The sequence below is a fragment of the Zophobas morio genome, unplaced genomic scaffold (assembly GCF_036711695.1).
Source record: "Zophobas morio isolate AGI-343-1 ecotype UQ-CSIRO unplaced genomic scaffold, CSIRO_AGI_Zmor_V1 ptg000224l, whole genome shotgun sequence".
NCBI classification, from domain to species: Eukaryota; Metazoa; Arthropoda; class Insecta; order Coleoptera; family Tenebrionidae; genus Zophobas; species Zophobas morio.
Window position 1 is genome coordinate 34,466 of NW_026972328.1, and position 20,597 is coordinate 55,062.

The 20,597-nt window shown below is 34.8% G+C and overlaps 1 protein-coding gene across 1 annotated transcript; it reads right to left on the bottom strand.

Moving 5' to 3' along the window:
* Positions 1-311: 311 nt before the first annotated feature.
* LOC135146377 (large ribosomal subunit protein uL3-like) lies at positions 312-2,495 on the bottom strand. Its single transcript, XM_064078550.1, has 9 exons — positions 2,369-2,495; positions 2,245-2,312; positions 1,934-2,035; positions 1,480-1,579; positions 1,140-1,200; positions 974-1,082; positions 840-905; positions 533-629; positions 312-442 (listed from the first exon to the last, which is right to left on the bottom strand). Exons 2-9 carry the CDS (start codon positions 2,296-2,298, stop codon positions 312-314), a joined length of 720 nt encoding a protein of 239 aa, XP_063934620.1. The 5' UTR covers positions 2,299-2,312; positions 2,369-2,495.
* Positions 2,496-20,597: the final 18,102 nt, after the last annotated feature.

Consider the following 20,597-nt stretch of genomic DNA (forward strand, 5'->3'; position numbering starts at 1 on the left):
GCAATTATCCCCAAGTATTAATTTAGTATATCTTAGCTTGGCAAAAGTAATTCAATATTCCTTATAAATTTATTGATTTTAAAAATTTTTATTAAAAATATAAATTAAATTAGGAAGTATCTTCATATATACTTAACGACCAATGACTTTAATATTATTTCTCCCTGAAGTAGCTAATTTTATAAATAGCATTTCCAAACTAAACAAATATTATATGCACAACTATTAGTTAATAAATTACTAATAAATACATTTCAAATATTGATATATGTAAATAATTATTCATAAAATTTTTTTATACACAGTTGGTATTAAGTTAGAACATATGGGGGGTCATCAGGCTGGTATATTTCTCCAAATTCATTCTTTTCGTAGGGAAAAGGCATTCCCTCGTAATATGTTGGGAAGGGCGCATTCGCGGGGATTGGTTTCCGCAGAGCATCTTTCATCCAATATAAAATGAGAAAGCAAAGATAAGAGAAAATACAACAATAAATAAAACGAGGAAAAAGTCCACTTTATATAAAATAACCTCTCAAATAAACAGTGGCGTTTTTACATCCAGGGACAGAGCCAACAACGTATATTAAATTAAGAACAGAGTCAATTTTAAAAATTCTCAAAGAAAGCTATAACATTTAAGTAAAAGTAAAATAAGAGCATCAGTCAATCAAAATTTTGTAAAGTTTAAACAAAAATTTATATAATCTAATCCACTATGAAAAATAATGAATAGTTGGCTATTCGAATTGGTTGTACGGTATTTACAAACTTTATGAAATCTAATTTTTTCACTATTGCAGAAATAAATTGAGTGAAAGTTATAAACAATGTTCAACCGTTGTAGCATTTTCACCTCCCATGCGCCCTGGCATTTTCTTTCCTTTAACAACTTTTCCAAGCCCCTTATTATAAATATTTCCGAAAAGGATGAATATAGCCTTATAAAGAGTAAAGTTTCTCATAATTATACGCTTGGGCCGCTGGAGCCAGGCGTGCGGTGGGAAAGAGACCAACCGTGTGATGCTGGATGGCCTTTAAAACCCCAACGTTTCATTACCCCACAGAAGCCCTTTCCGATGCTAATGAGCAAAAATATTAATAACACTGCAAGGTCCTATAAAAAAATACACATATACGTTATTGCGCGACAATCGACGTATTGGCCAGGCACAAAGTGCAAAGCATGTAATGTCGTTCCTTGGGTTAATAAAAAGGATAAGAAGATGCAAGATCAAAACTATAAGATAACTTCAAAAGCACAGATTTTTTAGAGATATAAAGTTTTAGAGATAAACCGTACAAGCAAAAACTTAGTCACAGTAATATCGTAAAACTTGGAAAAATCTCTAAGAAACAAAGTTCAAAAAGATACTAAGCAAAAGAAAGCTATATTGAGTATGTATTATTAATATATAAAACAAGTGCATTAAACAAAACGTATAACTCAAGAATAATAGAAAGAAAAAAATTAAAAACCAATTGGAATGTAATTATAAGGACTGATCTTGAATTGTGCGATATGATACTTTGGTTGGATGCCAATCTTTGAAAACTTGGCAAGTTCAGAGCGAGGTAACTATAAAAAATATAGTTTAACAGAAAAAATAAAAAAGGTGTTTAAGACTATAACAATCGTAAAGAATAAAATAATGATAACACTATTAACAGCTCTAGAGTATAAATTTTATTATTATAAAAAGTTTGTGACTTTGCATATAAGTAAAAGAACGATTGCTTTAGGCAAATATCTAAAAATTTTTGAAGCCTGGAAGTCTATTGTATGGTAAATATTTAAAACTATAAATTTAATAACAATAAATATTTAAAAAGTTATATTAAGTTAGTAAGTTAGTTATTTTATACTTAAACACAAAATTTGATAAAAAAAAAAATAAGGAAAAATACAGAATGATATTTTAGGCTTTAATACTCTATACAATCTTGACCAAGAACGATTCTTTGCTCCAACAAGTAAACCATTAATACCATTTTTTTCTTCTGTTAAATGTTGTAAAACTTGACAATTATCTACCTTTAAAAATGTTAATAGAAATTAATTACGTTATTATAATATAAATGAACTTAATAAAGAACTTAGATTCGACATAAATTTTTTTTTTACCAATATTTCTTAGTACTATAGCCCTTAATAAAATCAAGCCAGTAAAATTCTATATAAGTTTTCTACTATATTATACAATTTATAATCTCTTCCTTTGGAATTTCTTTAGTATTGTAAACCTGCAGTACAGTTAAAGGAAGACGAAAACCGTTATTGTCCCATTCTTGCATCATCCCCAACTTTGTTGCTTAAAAATAGCAATTGTTTGTAAATATAATTTGAGTAGTCATAATTTATGGTCACCTATTAAAGAAGAGCGTTGATTTTCTACAACTTTACTACCCCAACTTTTGAGCTCAGAGACGGAACGTGCAGTAATGATATTAAAGGTTTTAAAAACGTAAACGTACCTTTGATTAGTGTAAGAATTTTTTACTATATTTGCGTAAAAATAATCGCAAAGACTATAATGCCGTCTACTAAATATATAAAAAGAGTGCAACAAAGGAAAATAGCTGCAAACCATCATTACGCAAAAATTATGCAACAAGCGAGTATAAGCTCCAGCCCTAAAGCTTGAGGGCCATGTGGCCCATTTACGAACTAAAGGATCAAGCTGCTAAATATAATACACAAAAGTTGCTGAGAAAAGAGGATAGTTGAGCAAAAGAATACCTTTTTTAATATTTCTTTAGAAATAAAATAACTTAATTCTACAAGTACAGGACCATTATAATATTATTTTTTAACTTGATATTAGTATTGCTAGAGGTGAGGAGCCAACTCGTAGTTCTTAGGTAAAAGTTTTACCATCATGGGTTTACTTATCTCGTTTGTCAATAAAAAAGGTTCAAGTCGTATTGTTATATGAAGCTATTAGGGAAATTCATTTTTAATTCTACAATTCTAGGTAGCGGACGACCCAAGCGTAATTTTCTTTATGTTTATAATAAACGTGTTCTGACATTTGCACCTAAATATTTTTTATATAATTTTAAAAGGTTTGCTTGACTGACTATCATTTTTAATATTGATATAATTAAAATTCATCATTATGTTTAGATTCCAATTCGATCCGGTGTTACCGTTTCGGGTTACCATCTTAGGGTTAACTAAGCGTGAGTTAAAATTTCACAGGTAAAGAATTCACAAAAAATAAATAAAAAAAACTCGGACGTAATAAGACTGACGAAATGATTGATAGTTAGAAGATTTAAGGTAGAACAGAAAGCTTGTAAGAACAAGTAACAGGGAGCGAAAAACCAAATTTAGAGGGGAATTCCGAAGCAAGGATAATAAAATTATAAAATTGAAAATATAGACATAGTAAGAAGGATGCTGGTAATGCAAGCCTGCAATTAATAATAGAATGAAAACAACAGAGTTAAAGATATATATATATATTCCGTAATTACCTATTATTTTGAGATCTTGGTAACTTTTAGACCATTATAACCCAATATCATGTAGTAGTTTCCAACAAAGCAGTAATAGAAAAATTATTTTTTTGAGATGAAGTGGCTTTGTAAATATGTCTGCCAGATTTAGTCTAAAAGATGTAGTGTATACTCAACGCAATTATTTTCTTTTTGAAGTTCCATCCTTGATGTAGTGATAAGCTATGTCAATATGTCTTATCCTCTTGTTCGATGCATCACCTTTTACTATATCTTTTATTGCTTCGTTTGTCAGTACAAAATTTTACTTTTAATCCATTGGTTGGAAATTCTCTAAGAGTATATTTTTTAGGGTCAATGCATTTGATATAGCCTTGCTTAAAAGCTATGTACCTGGTTTCATCTATATTAGAAGACCATTACGCTGGAGATCCTCTAACTAGAAATAATATAACCCATGGTAGTTTTGTTGTCGTAGGAGTCAGCCCAATAAAAATAACACTCAGTTAAGGAACTGCTGTCAGGATAGTTACTACATCTCATATGAAGCGAAGGATTTCTACGTGCCAATCTCTTATGTTCATTGTTGCAATGGAGGAATCAGCTCTGCATAGGTCTCGCGTATGAGATAGGCCTAGTGCTATCAGCAATATTACGTAGAGATCCGGTTAGACAATAATATTCAGCGTTGTTACTTCTATCAATAGGGAATTCAATTTTAGTAGAGTTGGGTATAGATGGTTTACGTTTAGATTTTGTGTCTAGGGAATTTTGAGATGAGTTGTTCAATGTTATAGTTTGATCAATTGAGTAACGATCTTATTTACCTACTATATTAATCCCCAGAATTCTTCTAAATTTGTTGCATTCTTTTTTATCGTACTCCTTTTTCAAAACAGAAAAAAAAATTTTTTTTTAATAATCTCCCAGTATTATGCAGCCATCAACCGAAATACCTATAATCGTTTCATGCATTCATTAGTTGTACTTTGATAATAACCATATCTTCTTAGTCTGCAAGCTAAGCCTTTGTGAAACTTTTAAACCATACGAAGCAATCTTAACTCAATGCGCATTTTCTTTTTTTTTATTATAGTGTTCTCTAAGAAGGTTTCTTTTTACTGACTATTTATTTTTTTTAATATCGTATGCAGCCCTTAAGGTATGTGTACAGAGACTGGATTTTGTAACTGGTAGTAAAAAGGCTGTAGTTCCGTGTGAACAAATTTTTTTAAAATTTTAGCCATAGTAATAAGTAATCGAAGTTCGAAGTGATGACTTGGAAAAGAAGGGGGAAAATCCTCTTTATATCGAAAACAGGTACTTGTTGATATCCCCTCGCAATCAGTTCACTTTGAAATGACTGTTTGACTTAACGTGGAACCTCCACGGAGTTGTAATGGTATTATCATTGTTTAAGCAGTTTATATCAACAATTTCAAATCCATAATAGACAGGAAAGGATTCAAGTTCTTTATTAGCTGCTTCTCGGTAATTATCCCTATTTTTTTTGATTGCATGGCTTCATTATGTTAAATAAAAGTTTTGTGTCAAAAGGTTATTACTGGTTTCTTTTTTTTGGTTTAAGTGTTAATATTATTCTCAGAAGTTCTTTTATATGAGGTCCCCCTATTCCTTCTATAGAAATGAGCTGATCTTTATGATTGCAACATATTACATCGACAATCAGATTTTTTTTCAGGGCTTGCTTGTTTGTAAGTTAAACTAGCGTTTTAGTATCCATGGTATCCCTTTTATGAGTTATATTATTTGTTCTTATGTTTTAGATGATCTCTTGATTTATTATTTAAAGAGCATATACCTAGTTGAGAAACCGTCTAGTCACTATTTTCCAGAGTTTTTTCTTTGCCTTTGATAATATTCCCTGTGGTCCGTGTTTCATTGATTGAGTATAGTACTGTCTGTCGTTTTATTGTTAATTCTCACTATTACTATAATTATTACTATTAATATTTTGATTATCATTATTATGACTATTTCTGTTATTATTTTACTATTATTATGACTCTCAATATTATCGTTACTATCACCATTATTATTTTAATTTTTTACTGAAATCGTTGTTATTATTACTTTAGTTTAAGTTGTTGTAGCTGCTAGAGTCGGAGATTATGAACTGTCTGTTCAGTACTGGCGTCTAAAGTATTTTTATCGCAAGTTGCTTGTACTTGAGACTTTATATCTCCCCTAAATATACTGTTTGCTTGATGTTGCATCGTATTTTTAATAGTAGCACAGGAAAGTTGTTGTCCTTGAAAAAATCATCATACTTTTAAGAGAGATTGAAGGGGGTACTTAGCAAGATCTAAGGGGAAGATGTCTTCGAAACATACTGTCTCTAGATCTTACGTTTTTCCCCTTTGTTAAATTAAGTATAGTGTATTCATCCTTAGTAGAATCTATCGTTTTGGAAAGAAGAACGTCATCCTGAGCCCGATCTTGAGAAGTTTTTTTAAATCCAGGATCATAAAACAGGAATTTTACAAGCTAGAGGTTTACAGTAACTTAGCCGGCTGGATCCAAGCCCAATAATTTCATTAGGCGGATTTCTTTTGTTCTTTTTGGAAAGTTTAATATGTGACCGCGTCAACGGGATGTTTTTCTTCAAAAAACTTATGGTAATTTGTACTGTTTTAGTTGCACCGAGTCATGATACATAATGTTTAAATGCTTCTTTCACTCAGCATGTTTTTAGGTACCGGTGATCGTCAAAGCATATAACCGTAAAAGTTCATTATGTTAAAGAAAGACTAGAAGATGTATATATTAACCTAAAATATTGTAACAGTGGAAGTATGGTGGCAGACTTAATTACCAAAATTCTGAGTGAAAAGAAATTTATAAAGCATAGAAATAAGCTAGTTGCGCTCATAGGATGAGGGCTTTATTCTAAAAGCCTTAAAATTATTGTTGGTATTAATATCGACAGTTGTATCATTTTAGGTGATCATGCATCTTCTTTAAACAAATACTTGAGGAATACAATATGAAAGATAATTTTGGTACAGGAAGGATATTAGGAATGCACCTTCAGCATAGCAGTTGTAATACTTTAATGTATTTAAGTAATGAAATTGAACAACTGGCGGAATTTTTATAAAGTGGACACCAAAAAGAGGTATATAATACCATTAGCTACACGCATTAAAGTACAACCACCTCTTGAGCAAAAATAGTTTTAAGAATTTAAATTTAAATGCATTTCGTGTATTTTTTATGTTATGGCTAATATCATTGTTATAAGCCTCATCTCGTTCAATCCGTCCCTATTATTATTTAGTTGTATCCATGAGAAGAGGTTATATCCACTGTAGTGTATTTAGATAGAGTAATGACTACACTCCGAATAGTGTTTGGAAGTTGCCTTTGTTTTTAATTTATAAGCTTGTCAAATTTCCCATCCTCACGTAAAGGTTTTATGTTAATAATAATTTTTAATATACTTACGGTTAGCATGCATATATATAATATACTTTCCAAATAAAATTACTATCTTTATCTTGTTTATGCCTCTGTATTAAAATACTCAACAACTTCTGGACCTCAACAGCTAAAAGGCGGGGGCCTCTGGAACACCAAACAGGAAGACAAAAGGCTAACGAAGAAAGTTTGGAAAACACACTTGAAGTTTATGCTTGGGTAGAATTTTAGACTATAGTATAAATTTAGTTAGCCTACGGGTAACGTTTTTTTAAATTTAAAGGCGCCACATTTACCACCATTGGTTTTATTTGCGTTCTAATAAGTGGTTCATCTCTACATTTTAAACCTTTACTTTGATTTTAATACTTTATACTTAGGATGTCAAGTGCAAAGCATTTGTTGAAATATTGTTAGTGAGATTATATAATTTATTCTTCTTTATCCTTTCTGCTTTTATTAGGTGGTCTTTTTAAATGTCACTGTACCCTTATCTAAAGTTATAGTGAAACCAACTGATAATAACTTTTCTTCAACAAGCTTTAAATACTCTTTTTCTTAAAGGTAAGTTATATAATTAGTTTCGTTAGTCTTTTATTTGTCGATTTGTAGTGTTTGCAAAAGTTGGCTTATGGCATAGGCTGCAAAGTTCGATATCGTTTTTGTTCTTTAAATTAGATACTAACTAAAAAATAGAATTTTCATATTATTGTAATGTTCTTTAGGTACCATTTTTTCAAGCATGGCTTTTATATATCATCAGGTTCCTTACGGTAATATAAATATTATTTTTTAAATGGAATGCATGGAGTAATGCGTTGTTCATTTCCATATTTAGGCAGTATAACTGTGGATCTCTGGCTGATTTTCATTTTTTTTTTGCATCTTTTTGGTCAACCTACAGCTATTATCGTTATTTGAGAAAGAGAGCTATTAAATATTATCTTGAGCTTCTACCATAAACCTTTTGAAGTAGTCGAAATCGGGATTGTCTTCTTGTTTTAAAAATATTTTCAACTAGGATAGCGTATTTATTGTACTCATTACTACATCTGTATGTCACGGCTAGGGTTTAGAGTATGTAAGCAGATAAAATATTAATTTTTTGCATCGCTGTATAGTGGATTTTCCTACTTTCATCTTCCCGACGTATAGTTCAGAGTTGTTCAAATTTAGGATATAACGTTTTAAATATATGATGACTCAATTATACTGCTTTTTCTGAGTGCCTTTCGAAAGCTGAATACTTAATAGATAACAAAATTAAAAAAAAATTGTTAAAGATTAACGTTGCTAGCAGACGCGTATAGCGTATAAGATGTTATTTTAAAATTTTATGTCCTTCAGGTTTGAAATATCCCCTTCCCAAACTTAGCTTTTAACCATCATGCCAAGATTGTGCGGTTTCCAACTTATAAGCCCATTTGTTGAGGGAGACACGGTGGTATTTTTAAAGGTTATGGTCGGCAACTCAAAATTCTTTAGTGGTAAAGTGTATCAATGCGCACAAACCCATGGCGCACTTGTTAAAAGGCGAAAGCAGTTTTTTTCCCTCACTTGAAGCGAGGAATTTATAACCAATAAGTCGTAGACCCAGATAGGAAATGCATAAGTCATAAAGGACAGAATGGACGGCATATAAAGCCTTCGCTTAGTGCGCAACGAAAGTTTACTTTTTCTGCACGATAGAGAGTTCTACGCCGTTTAAAGTTAACGGTGATGGCAGCGCATGGCATTTCTTCTTTTGAAAAAAATAGCTTCTTGCTCTTTTCTTCGCTGAGGGAGAAATCTCATCTCATTGACGAAACCAGCTAACAAGCGCGGTGAGATAAAATTGTAGTAGCTGACGTAGTAAAACGGGTGACTTATGTCATCGGCGTAATTGACTACCCGAGCGTGAGGGGTTAACTGGCAGAAAAAGGTCTCTTGTATAGAGCGCGAACACCAGTGATGAAAGAGCCTTGGGGAGCTCCCGCTGCGAGGTAGCGAGCGACGACAGTGCAGCGCCTACTCCCACGTTCTGGGCACTACAACAGTAACCGTCCTTACCGCAAAGTAAAAGAGCCGAAGACAAGCGTTCTAGTTGTTGAGGCGGCATAGAGAATCCAGCGCCACTATTGACATTTGCTTCAACACTACGTTAATACTGTCGGTACCTGGTGCCTTCCTCTTTGGTGGGGCTAAGATAATCTTAATTTCAACTGTAGAGAGATTGATCAGCTGCCCCTTTTCATCGAATAAGTTTGACTTACAAAGCACTTCATTAGCAATTAAAGAAGTAGGTGACACGCACCGAGAGCGAGGTGAATTAGAAAAGGGTGTATGTTTGTCTCGTCGTCTTCCGCCACAAAAAACGCTCTCTTGTAAAAGGTGTAGAGGTAAATGCCCCGCTATTTCTTAGTAAATGAGAGAAAGAGATGCACGGGTCACCGCTATCTTCAGAGATATTGTCAACTTATTATCGTACGGTAGGTTGTGATGTGCCAATGCGCCGGTACGGTGGATTAAGCGCTAATTTTACATTGGGCGTTCTAACGCCGTAGTTACATAAATTAGGCGTGAAGCCCTTAGTTCATCGAGTAGATGGTCGAAGTCGGCATGAGAATGTAGTACGCCAAGGCCACGAAGCCTCAAATCTAGCAACTGCAACGCCGAGTGGGTCGGGTGGCGTGAGGGCCCATTTGAACAATTTAGCCCTGTTTATGAAAATCCTGGTAATTGTACTCGGTGTCTCCTCTTCATCGCCCAGCTCAGGGAGGTCGGCAGATAGGCCTACAAAAGTTCCTAAAGAATGCCACCTTTCGTTAAAGTAATATTTATTAAAAATCAACATCCAGAACGCCTAGTATCCCCGTCTTCCCTATGCGCGTTGGGTGCTATGGTCCTACTCCCCGAAGCCGGGCTTATCGGTGAAAATTTCGAGGAGTTGGCCGGTTGGGTTCTCGACAAGGCTATTCCAACCATGATATTGAAGTTAAGCTCCCCTTTAAAATAGCTGAAGGGGGCTTTCATAAAAAGGGCATTTAAACTAACAGCAGAAAGCAGCCCCATCTGCCTCCTCACCGTTTTGTAGGAATGGCAGAGGGTTTCTTTGTGTTGGATGCTTCGTTGGACCAGAATATCTACGCCTCCATGATCTCCTATCGTAACTGTCTTTAAAGTTCACATCGAAAGTTGTAGCACTTGATCGAGATTCTGGGGAAAAAAAATGAGACCTTGCTGGTGGTACTACGGGCACTAATAAAAGTACTTTTAAGCTCTGAGCTTAGACTACCTTGTTCTAAATCTTTGTTTATTTTGCTAATATAATTGAATGGGGAGAGATTGTATAAATGTCCTTTTCATAGTAAAACATAGAGAAGGGGGAATATTAGTGTATCAAAATTAAGAGGAAGACCTTCGGTCAAGTAATAATATAATAAAAAGAACTACATCTTTTATTTTTTTTTAATAACCCATTGCGGGCTTCTATTTAGGCGGAAATAGGCAAGAGGCGGCAAGAAAAACCCCTACAAAAAAATTGCTACCATATTTTTAAAACAAATTGGTCAGTCAAGTGATGACAAAATAACTTTAGAATAAATAAAATGAACATCAAATAAAAAAGAAAAGAAATATGTTTATATTCTTTATAACTACACCTATTAACGCTTTCAAATGTCCATTAATTTTAAATTAACTTTTATGAATCAACTTAAATTTGTAAAATTTGTAACTACAAGGGAGTAAAGATTAAGGGTTAGCGTAAATAATAAAAGTCAAATGGAAGACTAAATTTTTAATATTTCTCTTTTCTCTCTTTCTACGCGTTGTTTAAGGACTGGGTCTTATAGTGAGTATTAATATACGGGATAGTCTAATAAAAAATCTATTTAATTTCTTAGTGTTAAATTATATTTATTATACTTATATAAATCAGTTATTAAACAGCGTTATCACTAGGTAAAAAACTAACAAATTTTAAAAAAAAAAAAGGGTAAAGTTAAAGTGTGCTTCGAAAATAACAGTTTATCATACTATTGGCTTTATATGTATGTTTTCAGGAAAAAGTTTAGTGTTAAGAACCAACGTAATATAGCACTTATGCTAATTATTATGCGGGAAGAAGAGAAAAAAGAGTCCGTTCTCATTCACTTGGGTTACCTTTAACTTTTGGACGCCCCGGCTCTAGTCCACAACATTAATTTCAAGTTCGTCAATCTTTACCAAAATGATCGGATTGACCTTAACTGTTTTGTGGTGTACACTGCTGCCATATGAGGATTACTGCTCTATAGTGCTGAAGTCTGACTACATTTTTGAAAAGGTTTACGAATCATATGTTACAAGTACTTCCGTATAACTCGATGGGGCGCAAGTTCTGTATTTGAGGCACTAAAATCTTTACGAAACTAAAGAAAACTTTGTTGAACTGTTTACCTACGGCTTAACTTGTTATAAATTATGGGGTGACATATTTCTTGAGTACCTAAACCGTTTGCTTGAACAGTAAAACTCACTATGCCCTCAGATGTATAGATTTAGTGCACGATTAGCTTACCCTAATTCCTCAAGCAAATCACTAATGCTACTCAATTAGCGCCAGATTATTCCTTAATTTTCGGATAAAACCAATACTGGGGAGCTATCCTTCAAATAAATAAAGTTAAAAATCTTAAAATGTATAAATGAAGACTTTAAAAGTTAGTACTGTATCCCACTACAACTCTATTGAAGCATAATTAAGAATACTACCCCAACTCGAGCAAATACTAAGATTTAACCCCTTATAGATTGTTGGTTACTAGGTTTACCACTTGGCTCCTAGGTTCAGCTTGCAAGAGTAGGGCTATGAAGTTGACCCTAAACGACAACCTCGGTCTCTAAAACAATCTCTGGTAAGTTTGAGTACCATGATCTAAAGGATCAGGCAGCAAAACAAAACAAAAAAGTGGTACAATTAGTTACCAGTAAACTTTAAGTTAAGCATGTGCTGCGCGATCTTTTTGCTGGACAAAAAAGTGTTCATTCTAGGTGTAAGAAGTTTATTTGTGGTTAGATAGGCAAGTAAACAAGTTTTTTTTTTTTTTACTGTTTCATTTTGAAATATCATTGGGGTTATATAGAATCAAATGTTGAAAAAAATATTGAACTTTAAAGTATAGTTTCAACATAGGAAGTGATTTCGCAGAAAAAACAAATCTCTTTTAAGCCCCAGAGTTTAGCATGTTAGAGAGTTAATCCATAGGATTTAGAACTAGATTTAAACTAGTCGTAAAGTTTTTCAAATTGAGGTAAATAGTGTTATTTAAATCACTCCTAAAAGGGCGCCCTCTTTGAGCTTAAGAGGTCTATTTAACGTACAAAATGACACTAAGAGAGCGGACCAATATATCAAAACATACTAGTCAGTAATACTATTTTAAGTTAGCCCAACCGTATAATAGCTAATTCCCTACTTAATTTACTAGTTACCGTTACTTTTATATAACTAGAACTAGAACCTTTTGCACCCCCAATCTAAAGGTAGTTCCGCTGGCTCCATAAGATACAGGCCAACTATGATGGTATTTATCAAGATGCAAGATCTCGATCGACATAAGAGAGATTACAAAATAACTCAAGTAGCTCGAGCCAAAAGAAGACAAAATTTACTAACCACCACAAATTTGAGCAGTCTATGCGTGAACTTGTGATCTACCCTTTGATGGACATCCTACGTGACCAATCAATTCTGAAGTAGATCACTTCACTTATTGTGCTTTTCTTACATTTGGGGCTTCCAGACTCAATTACTAACTCGCACGTAACTCTAGCTTACGGTTCTAATTTTAAAAAATCTCGCCAAGGCTTTCACTAAGGGTCAGACGGAACTTTGGAATACCTATGAGAATTGATACTGCAAAAGTTCTAGTGAAAAACCCTAGTTGCCTAAAATGGCCATTTTAGAGTGGTAAATAGAGCATGCGCCCGTATTGTTCGTTATTCACATATCTAATACATTTATAGAAAAGTAGACCATTAGGCTAGCTTCGAACTCCCTCCTAATACTATTTAAAAAATAGTAGAGAACTTTTAGTACAACCTCACTTTAGGGCCTGCCTCTCTACCAGTTAGAAATACTCAACATTACTTGGCCCAAGTCAAAATAAAAGACTACTCTCAATAGTATTATCGATATTAACATAAATACTGAATACCCACACATACACGTTTTCCAGGTTCATTACTCTAATTTCCTTAATTGTCAATGTTTATTCAATCTTTTGAAAGAAGTAATGAACTACGAGGCTACTGTTTAGTATACAACCTCAAATAGTTGAGAAGTTCTTTAGGGAGTTAGGCCCAACTCAATTAGTCTTCAGAAAATAGTACGAGCCCTTTTTTTTTAACTTTTCCAATAATGATATACTTGGGATTTGTTATTGGGACCCACCCCGAATGCCTGCGAGAATTCTCTAAGAATTTACACTGTCTGTTAACAGTAGGAAATTTCGGGAAGTGAATTGACACAAGAGAACCCATACAAAGGAGGAAGGGGCATCCTTTTTTGAAGTTGCTGTTAATTTCGACATAAAAAAGATGTAATTGCATTTCCCAATTTGTATATACATTTAATTTACCAGATTAGTTTTATAAATATATCTTAGCGTAGTTTGTACCAAAATAATAAAGTCGTTATTTTTATATGCGTTGGTAGAAATTTTTTTAATTTTCTATTCTGTTTATTCATTGGCTGATTTTGAGCTTATCAATCGGTTTAACTACGGATTACTTTTCTGAGAAAATTTTGGGCTGCTCTTATATAAATATATTATTTACCCAAATATAGTGTATGCTTCAGTTTGTTGTTCCTACTCTGAATGTCATATAAATAGACTGCAGATTTAAAATAATCACAGATGCTCCATGGTTCATATGTAATGCTCACATCGTGACTCCCAAATGAAAAAATCAAGACTTTGGTCTTACAAATTGCCACTAAATGCTATAAAAAAAAATACAGTAAACATATCAATAGTTTATTAGCCACTGCCTTTATTTATAACACAGACCTGTGTAACAGGTATGAAAGACCTAGACTCATCTTAAAACCGCTTTCTTTCGCCTCGATTAACCATCCTTAATTATTGGTCGTTTATTTACACTTTATTTGTATTATTATTTTATGTTAAATAATTATTATATAATAGTGACAGAGTATACACATAAACTATTATTCCCAATATGCTTAATAGACTCAAGTAGTATTATAAATCAGTAAATATATATGAGGAAAACAGCGTATTATAGTATATTTATATATTACCACTAAAATTATTTTATTATTTACTTATCTTATTTATTCTAAGTATTCTTTAGAATAAAATCTCTTTTTTTTTTTTGGTTAATGCTGTGTACTTCTTTCTTCATATAAATTACCCGTGTGGAAATAGACCGAACTCTTAAGAGAATGCCCTACAGTTGGGTGCGATTAATCCGTTATAAGGGTACACGTTCGTTGCTTAGGTTCCTTTAGATCTATAAACTAGGGTGGCTCAGAGGTCCGAGGGTCGGTCCCATTCTCTTTAAGATCCTCTAGATTACAGAATCCTCTTGGACTTGGCTCCCAGGCGAGCTCAAAGGTTGAGGAGTCTATCTCTTTCCTAGGGTTCTCTAGACCCTAGAAACTCCATGAACTTGTCTGCCACTGGGAAGCGAACTCGTGCCCCACAGAGCAGGAGGCTCTTAATCTGTGAATAAACCGCAACCCTTAAAGAGGACGCTGCTCAGTGGGTGCGAGTAACACGTCATAAGGGTACACGTTCGTCAGCCCATGGATTGGTACGCCAATATTGAAACTGACGAATTTTCAAGGGGGTTGGGTCCTTCTTTACCCCTCTAAAGTTTTAGATGGATTAAAGGAGACTGTAGTATGTTAGTAAAAAAAATAAAATAAGTAAATAAATAAAAATTTCGAATAATCTCTATTTGAACATATATTAGAAAATGATTAATTTAAAATAGTTGTGGTTTATTCCAAGTGCACCGAACGATTCTAAAATATAAAGCACTTTGTATTATGACTTGTGCCCAAAAACTGCTTCAAATCTGTTAGCGCGTGCTGAGGGGGATCGCACCATTGACAGAGAGGACATATTTAGTCGTTTATCTTCGTAATAAGTAGGGTCGTATTATAATGTTAAAGGTAGTAGTTTGTTGTGGTGCCTGCTATATTTATCAAAGGGTAATTGTCCTTGACGAGGAAGAAGCATATGTGTATGAGTTTTATAGACAATTCCTGTGAAAATGGTTCTTACCTAAAAAACCATGGTGTGTTGGTGGAAAATCATCATCATCTATTTTTAAAGTAATTATAATTTTTTTTTTTAAGTTTTCTTAGTGGGTTTAAGTCCAGGCGGCCGGTGTAATAACAAACTTTAAGCTTCGAGCTCTCTTTTGCGGGTAGTCGCATTTTTTAAGAATGGATTTTAAAGGGTGTGGTTAAGCTACCTTTGAACACTTACGGTAGTATTAATCATGGTCTAGTACAAGTAGAGACAGCAATTTCTTATAGGATAAAAATGCCTCGAATATTTCGAACTTATTCATTCAGTTGATCTAACTACAACTTTTTGCACATGTTGTTTACCCTCACACGTGGTATAATATAAACTTTAGTGATCAATAAAAGATATAGAACAAGCTTCTTCGTTAAAGATGGAACAGCGATTCACACTCCCCCTGCAGACTAAACCAAAAGGTTGTCCCTGACCCTTGAGAGGAGCTTATGTATTAACAAAATAATCTTATTTATTTTTCAAAGAGCACGGTCTGGTATCACCATACTACCCTAACTGCGCAACTCCTTTTTCTATACTATACCTACCTGCATCTCGAGCAACATAGTAAAAACTTACCTTAATTTCATTATCATTTTATTCCTGTGATTTAGGCACTACAGCACCTTCCAAGCTGATAAAATACTAGATTTTTTGGAATTTAAAGTATTTCTGAAGGCCTATAAACTATATTAATATATCAACAATTTTCTTCAATTGGAATTTTAAATGAATCTTCACCATTGCGATCATTTAAAATACATTCATCTATCTATCCATTGCCACCACTTCTCTTCCTAAACACTTCCAAACACGCTCCTGCTACTAGTGACCAGCTAAACTTCTTTGTTCTGCATTACACGTTGCATATCTAGCTATGTCTAACTGTATTAAAACAAAAATTGGGCGTTCTTTGAAGAGAACAGGAAATCAATTTCCAACGGCATGCCTTGTAATTCAAGTGCAGACAGCTTAGTCAGTATTTGAACGAAAGTGGGCGCCCATCATTTCCTAAGGGAAGTATCATGACCACACTGAGAGACTGAAGGGTAGCGGAGGTGTATCTGGCCCTTCCGCCCTTCGACCTAGGGTGGTGAGAAACTGCTAAAAACTACGACAAGGGTGGGCGGCCACAAACACTAAACTGAAGGTCTCCGTAAGATATCGACCTGCAAAGCTTGCCCCTCCCCGGCTATATTTTTTTTCTTTTGATGATTTATGCAGATGTCCAGAAAAATTGAACCCAGAATGTTTAGTTTTGCTAATAACTTGGGTTTATATATACATATACTTTTATGTGTGAAGAGACTTACAAACAATTAATGTGCGCTTAAAGCACATCGCAGAACTCTAAGAAGTGTGGTTCGTATGTAAGTTTTTGAGCCCACTGTTGAGCTGGAGTTACATTTCCAAAAAAAATTTCAAGTCGTTCCAGACCCAGGTCGACGTGCAACGTGCCCTTGCGTACGAAGTAAGATGCGCTAGTCATTCAGTCGCAGGAACTTGTTTGGTTGTATTTGCAGGAGTCAATTTCTTACACGTCCAAGCAACAAAAGCGTAGGCTCTGATAGGGCCTACGCGCCCCACAATTTACTGAGGCGGAGTTTATTGCGCAGGGACATAGTACTTTTTGCACACAGGAGTGGGTAGAGTGGGTAGGTCATTGCTTTGACCCTAGCCGTAACGAATTCTACGTGCCACCAACCAGTTGCTTATCGATGATCACGCCCATGTATAGGGCTTAAAAGTCCCAGTGGATTTTAACCCATCTTTAGGGGTTAGAGGTGGGGGTAGTGCAGTGCATCTGCTTGGTATAAATTGCTCTGTTATTCTCGGCATATTAATGGTTACTCCCACAGTCGGCACAAGTTGCAAGCGAATTCCAAAATAGCGTTGTAGATGTGGCCGCAATAATAAGGGCTCTTTAAGGACACGTAAAGGAGCGTGCGACGCATATATAAAGATTCGAAGGGAGTGAAATATCCTGCTTATACAGCACAAAGCGCAGTGATGAGAGCAAAGTGTCTTGCGATACACCAGCTGTCAGTCAATGATACAACTACAACACAGTTCCTATTTCTCATTCTAAAGGGGCTTCCGTAGGAGATCCTCGTGTCAGAAGCGAATAAAGGTCTACTTAACGTAGAGATAGAAGACGCCAAAGGATTTCTCACTATTAAAGTTCTGAGTCGAATTAACAAAATTTCGTCTCTTTGTGACGTAAAAGAGATCGTCGGCGTTACTAGTTGTGTTGCAGGGGTCGTTCACCTGTAGGTGAGGAGAAACAGTATTCTGATATAATTTTTAAACACTCTCGGTAGTGCACCTTGTGAGTCGTTAGCACACATTCTGGGGGGCAACTCTCGAGGCTGCTCACATTGAATTGTCAAATAGTCCCCTCACTTACGCTGCAGCGTGGAATGCTGTTGCGGTCTGTGCGCTGTGGCCGAATCTCTGACGGCGATGGCACCGCTCTACACAGTCAATTTTATGCATCGCCTACTTGCAAGTGATATGATGGAAAGGCGTAGGCTATTTTCTGGCAATTATATAAAGGGCAGTGGCAATGGCCACTTAGTAAGGTTCTTTTCGTGACGTGATAGAATTCAAAACCTTAATGACCTTCTGCCCCGTGAAGAAATTGGCGCGGTGAATAAGCTAACAGATTAAGAACTAATTGCCCTAGTCCGAGTCCGCCACTCCAAAGGAAACTGATTAGTACTGGGATGTGAATCATGGAACTGAATATATTGTAACAAGATAGAAAAATTAAATTATTTAATAAGGTAGGAGGATGTGTTAAAACTTATTACCTAAACTTAAAAAAATTGATTTTCTGTTTTCCTAAGATGGCGTCGACTTTTTGGCGTGGTGGAAAATCTAACAGGGCGGGTTGTAGAGAGTGGCGAAAATTTCTCAGCACGGATCTGTATAAAGGCTTCAAAGAAGTATCTTGATGGGTTTGTCCTCGGGCAGCTGGTAGCAGTAGCGCTGCAATGAGTGCTCTCGCAATAGTGCTACTATTCTGCTGTCCTCGAGGTTAACGGCAGCAAGCGGTATCCAGCGCGAAGTCACGGGCGGAAGTAATCCTTTAGCCCCGAGTGTTTAGGGGTCCCACCAAAGTAGACCACAATTCCCTGTTTACTAGAACAATAGGGAAGGGATTTGCTTTTAGTTTATTTAAGTATTTAGTTATCTCATTAACAGTATGCAGCCAACACATAAATCGCTTTTACTGCTTCATCTTAAGTTACCCATTCAGATTAGTTTCTAATTTTCTTTTAATCCAATAGCGTTATTTTACGCGAGAGCTAATCTCGGTCTAGGATACTTAGTGTAGTTCCCTGTTTCATATTTAGTTGAAGATCTTAACCAAGGGGGTTGGTATGTTTACTATTCCTGTTAAAGGTAATTATAGACAAAGCTTCCTTGTAGTTTATTATAGGTTCAGCATTGAAATCTCTGGTAAGTTGAGCAATCGAAATATACAGCGAGGCATTAGTGGACATCCGCACAGTTTATTTTAATACTTTTATAGTTGCTCGTTGAGTTTAGAAGAGCAGTAACTCCTTGCAATGGGAGCCCACTCTATAAAAAGAAAAATTACGACCTTACACAATTAAACCTTTTCTTTTACACTTCCAAGTAAGGCAAGAATATAATGCCGTAGCCAGTCTTTTCGCTTTGTATAATATGTAATTTGTGTTCGCCTATGTCATAAATACTACAAAATATCTTGCCAGAGAAAACCAAAGAAATTCAGCACCAAGTAGCAATCGAATATGTCGCGCAGTTTTTTTATTCGTTTTAAGACAAAAAGGCGCTTGGTCTTCTTCACGTTAATTTTTGACTTAACACTATTGTTCCACTCAAAGACCTTATTGAGTGAAATTATGGCGTGCGCAAAATAATGGAAAGTTAGATTTGAAAAACAAGGAATTGTCATCGGCAAAAAAGTGCAATGCTGTGTCTTTATGGTACGCCATTTAAATGAGAAAAATTAAAGGAGACCGCAAAGAGCCTTAAGGCACTACTTAATTCATTTCATGCACACTAAATAGGAGTTGTTATATTTTATGATAAAATTTGTTTTTAAAAATACTTTCAATAGGCTTGCTCACATCCAGCGGGCAGTTTTAAAGGTGAAGTTTGCACTGAGGTCCGGCTTGCCATTAGTTATTAAAGGACCTTTTATTGTCAAGAAATACGAGTCCCTTTGCTTTCTATAGTTGAAGCATTTAGTAACCTCCAACTATATGTAGTAGATATAGTGTCGTTCGGATGTTTCCTTGTTCAGGAGGTAGCACAGTTTTTAAAGTACAAATTTTTAGAGTCTAAGCAAATTAAATTTTCATAAATACTTCCGAGACATGATAACGGGCTAATCGGCTGGATAGTCACAATTCAAGTGATGGAGGGATACACTTGGAAAGTATAACTGCCACGGCGGTTTTCCTTCTATTGCCAAACATCCCAAAGTGAGAGCCCCATTAGTTTTACTGGTGATTCGTACCAACCAAGAGGGCTTTGTTCGATATGTTATCCTATCCAGCAGCTTTCCTGTTAATAAGGTCATTTTCTTCAATGGTAAAAACCTTAGGGTGTTACATAATAACTTTTCGACAAACTTTATAATTTTCAAGTCGTTTTCGTTTTCAGCAAGTATAGATTTGTACTTTTATGCTTGATATCTAGCAAATGCAGGTTCTTCATTTTTACTTTCCATATCATATGGTCTCCAAGTCGTAAAGATGGTAAGGAATATTTTTAACCTTTTAAGAGTTAACAAGAGGCCAAAAATTTATTCATGGTGTCACAGAGTTAAATTTGTCCTCCCAGATAGGATTATAAAAGCCCCCTAGTGCTTTGGTAAGTTTCTGTTTAAGTAAAAGTGTTCTTAATCTTGTGGATTAAGTGTCCCATAATATTTCCGTTTTTAACTTCGTTTCTCCACTCTCAGCGTATTAATTATATAAGGGCCATAATTAAATTAGGTTATTGGGTACTCTTTTTTAAAATGCTTTAAAATATCGTTTATAGCGTCCTCCATCTTAAGGATGCTGTCGTCCAGTTCTTCTACTTTATTAAAATTACAATCAGGAAGCGCTCCACTGCATTCTAGAATAAATTTACAACCACCGGGTGATCATTTGACCAAAGTAGTAGTTAGTTAAATTGTAACCAAAGGGTAAATTTTTTAGTACTGCTATAACTGATACACCCGATGAGTGTCTATTTGGATAATGAATAATATGTGGGCTTCGAGGCCCGACTATAATTAATCATTCCTAAAAAACATCTGGGATTCGCCTTTCTGCTATTCCAAGAGGGGAATAATCTGAACTATGAAAACTGGCAGTATTTTAAAACATCATATCAAGTTATTTATTGCAG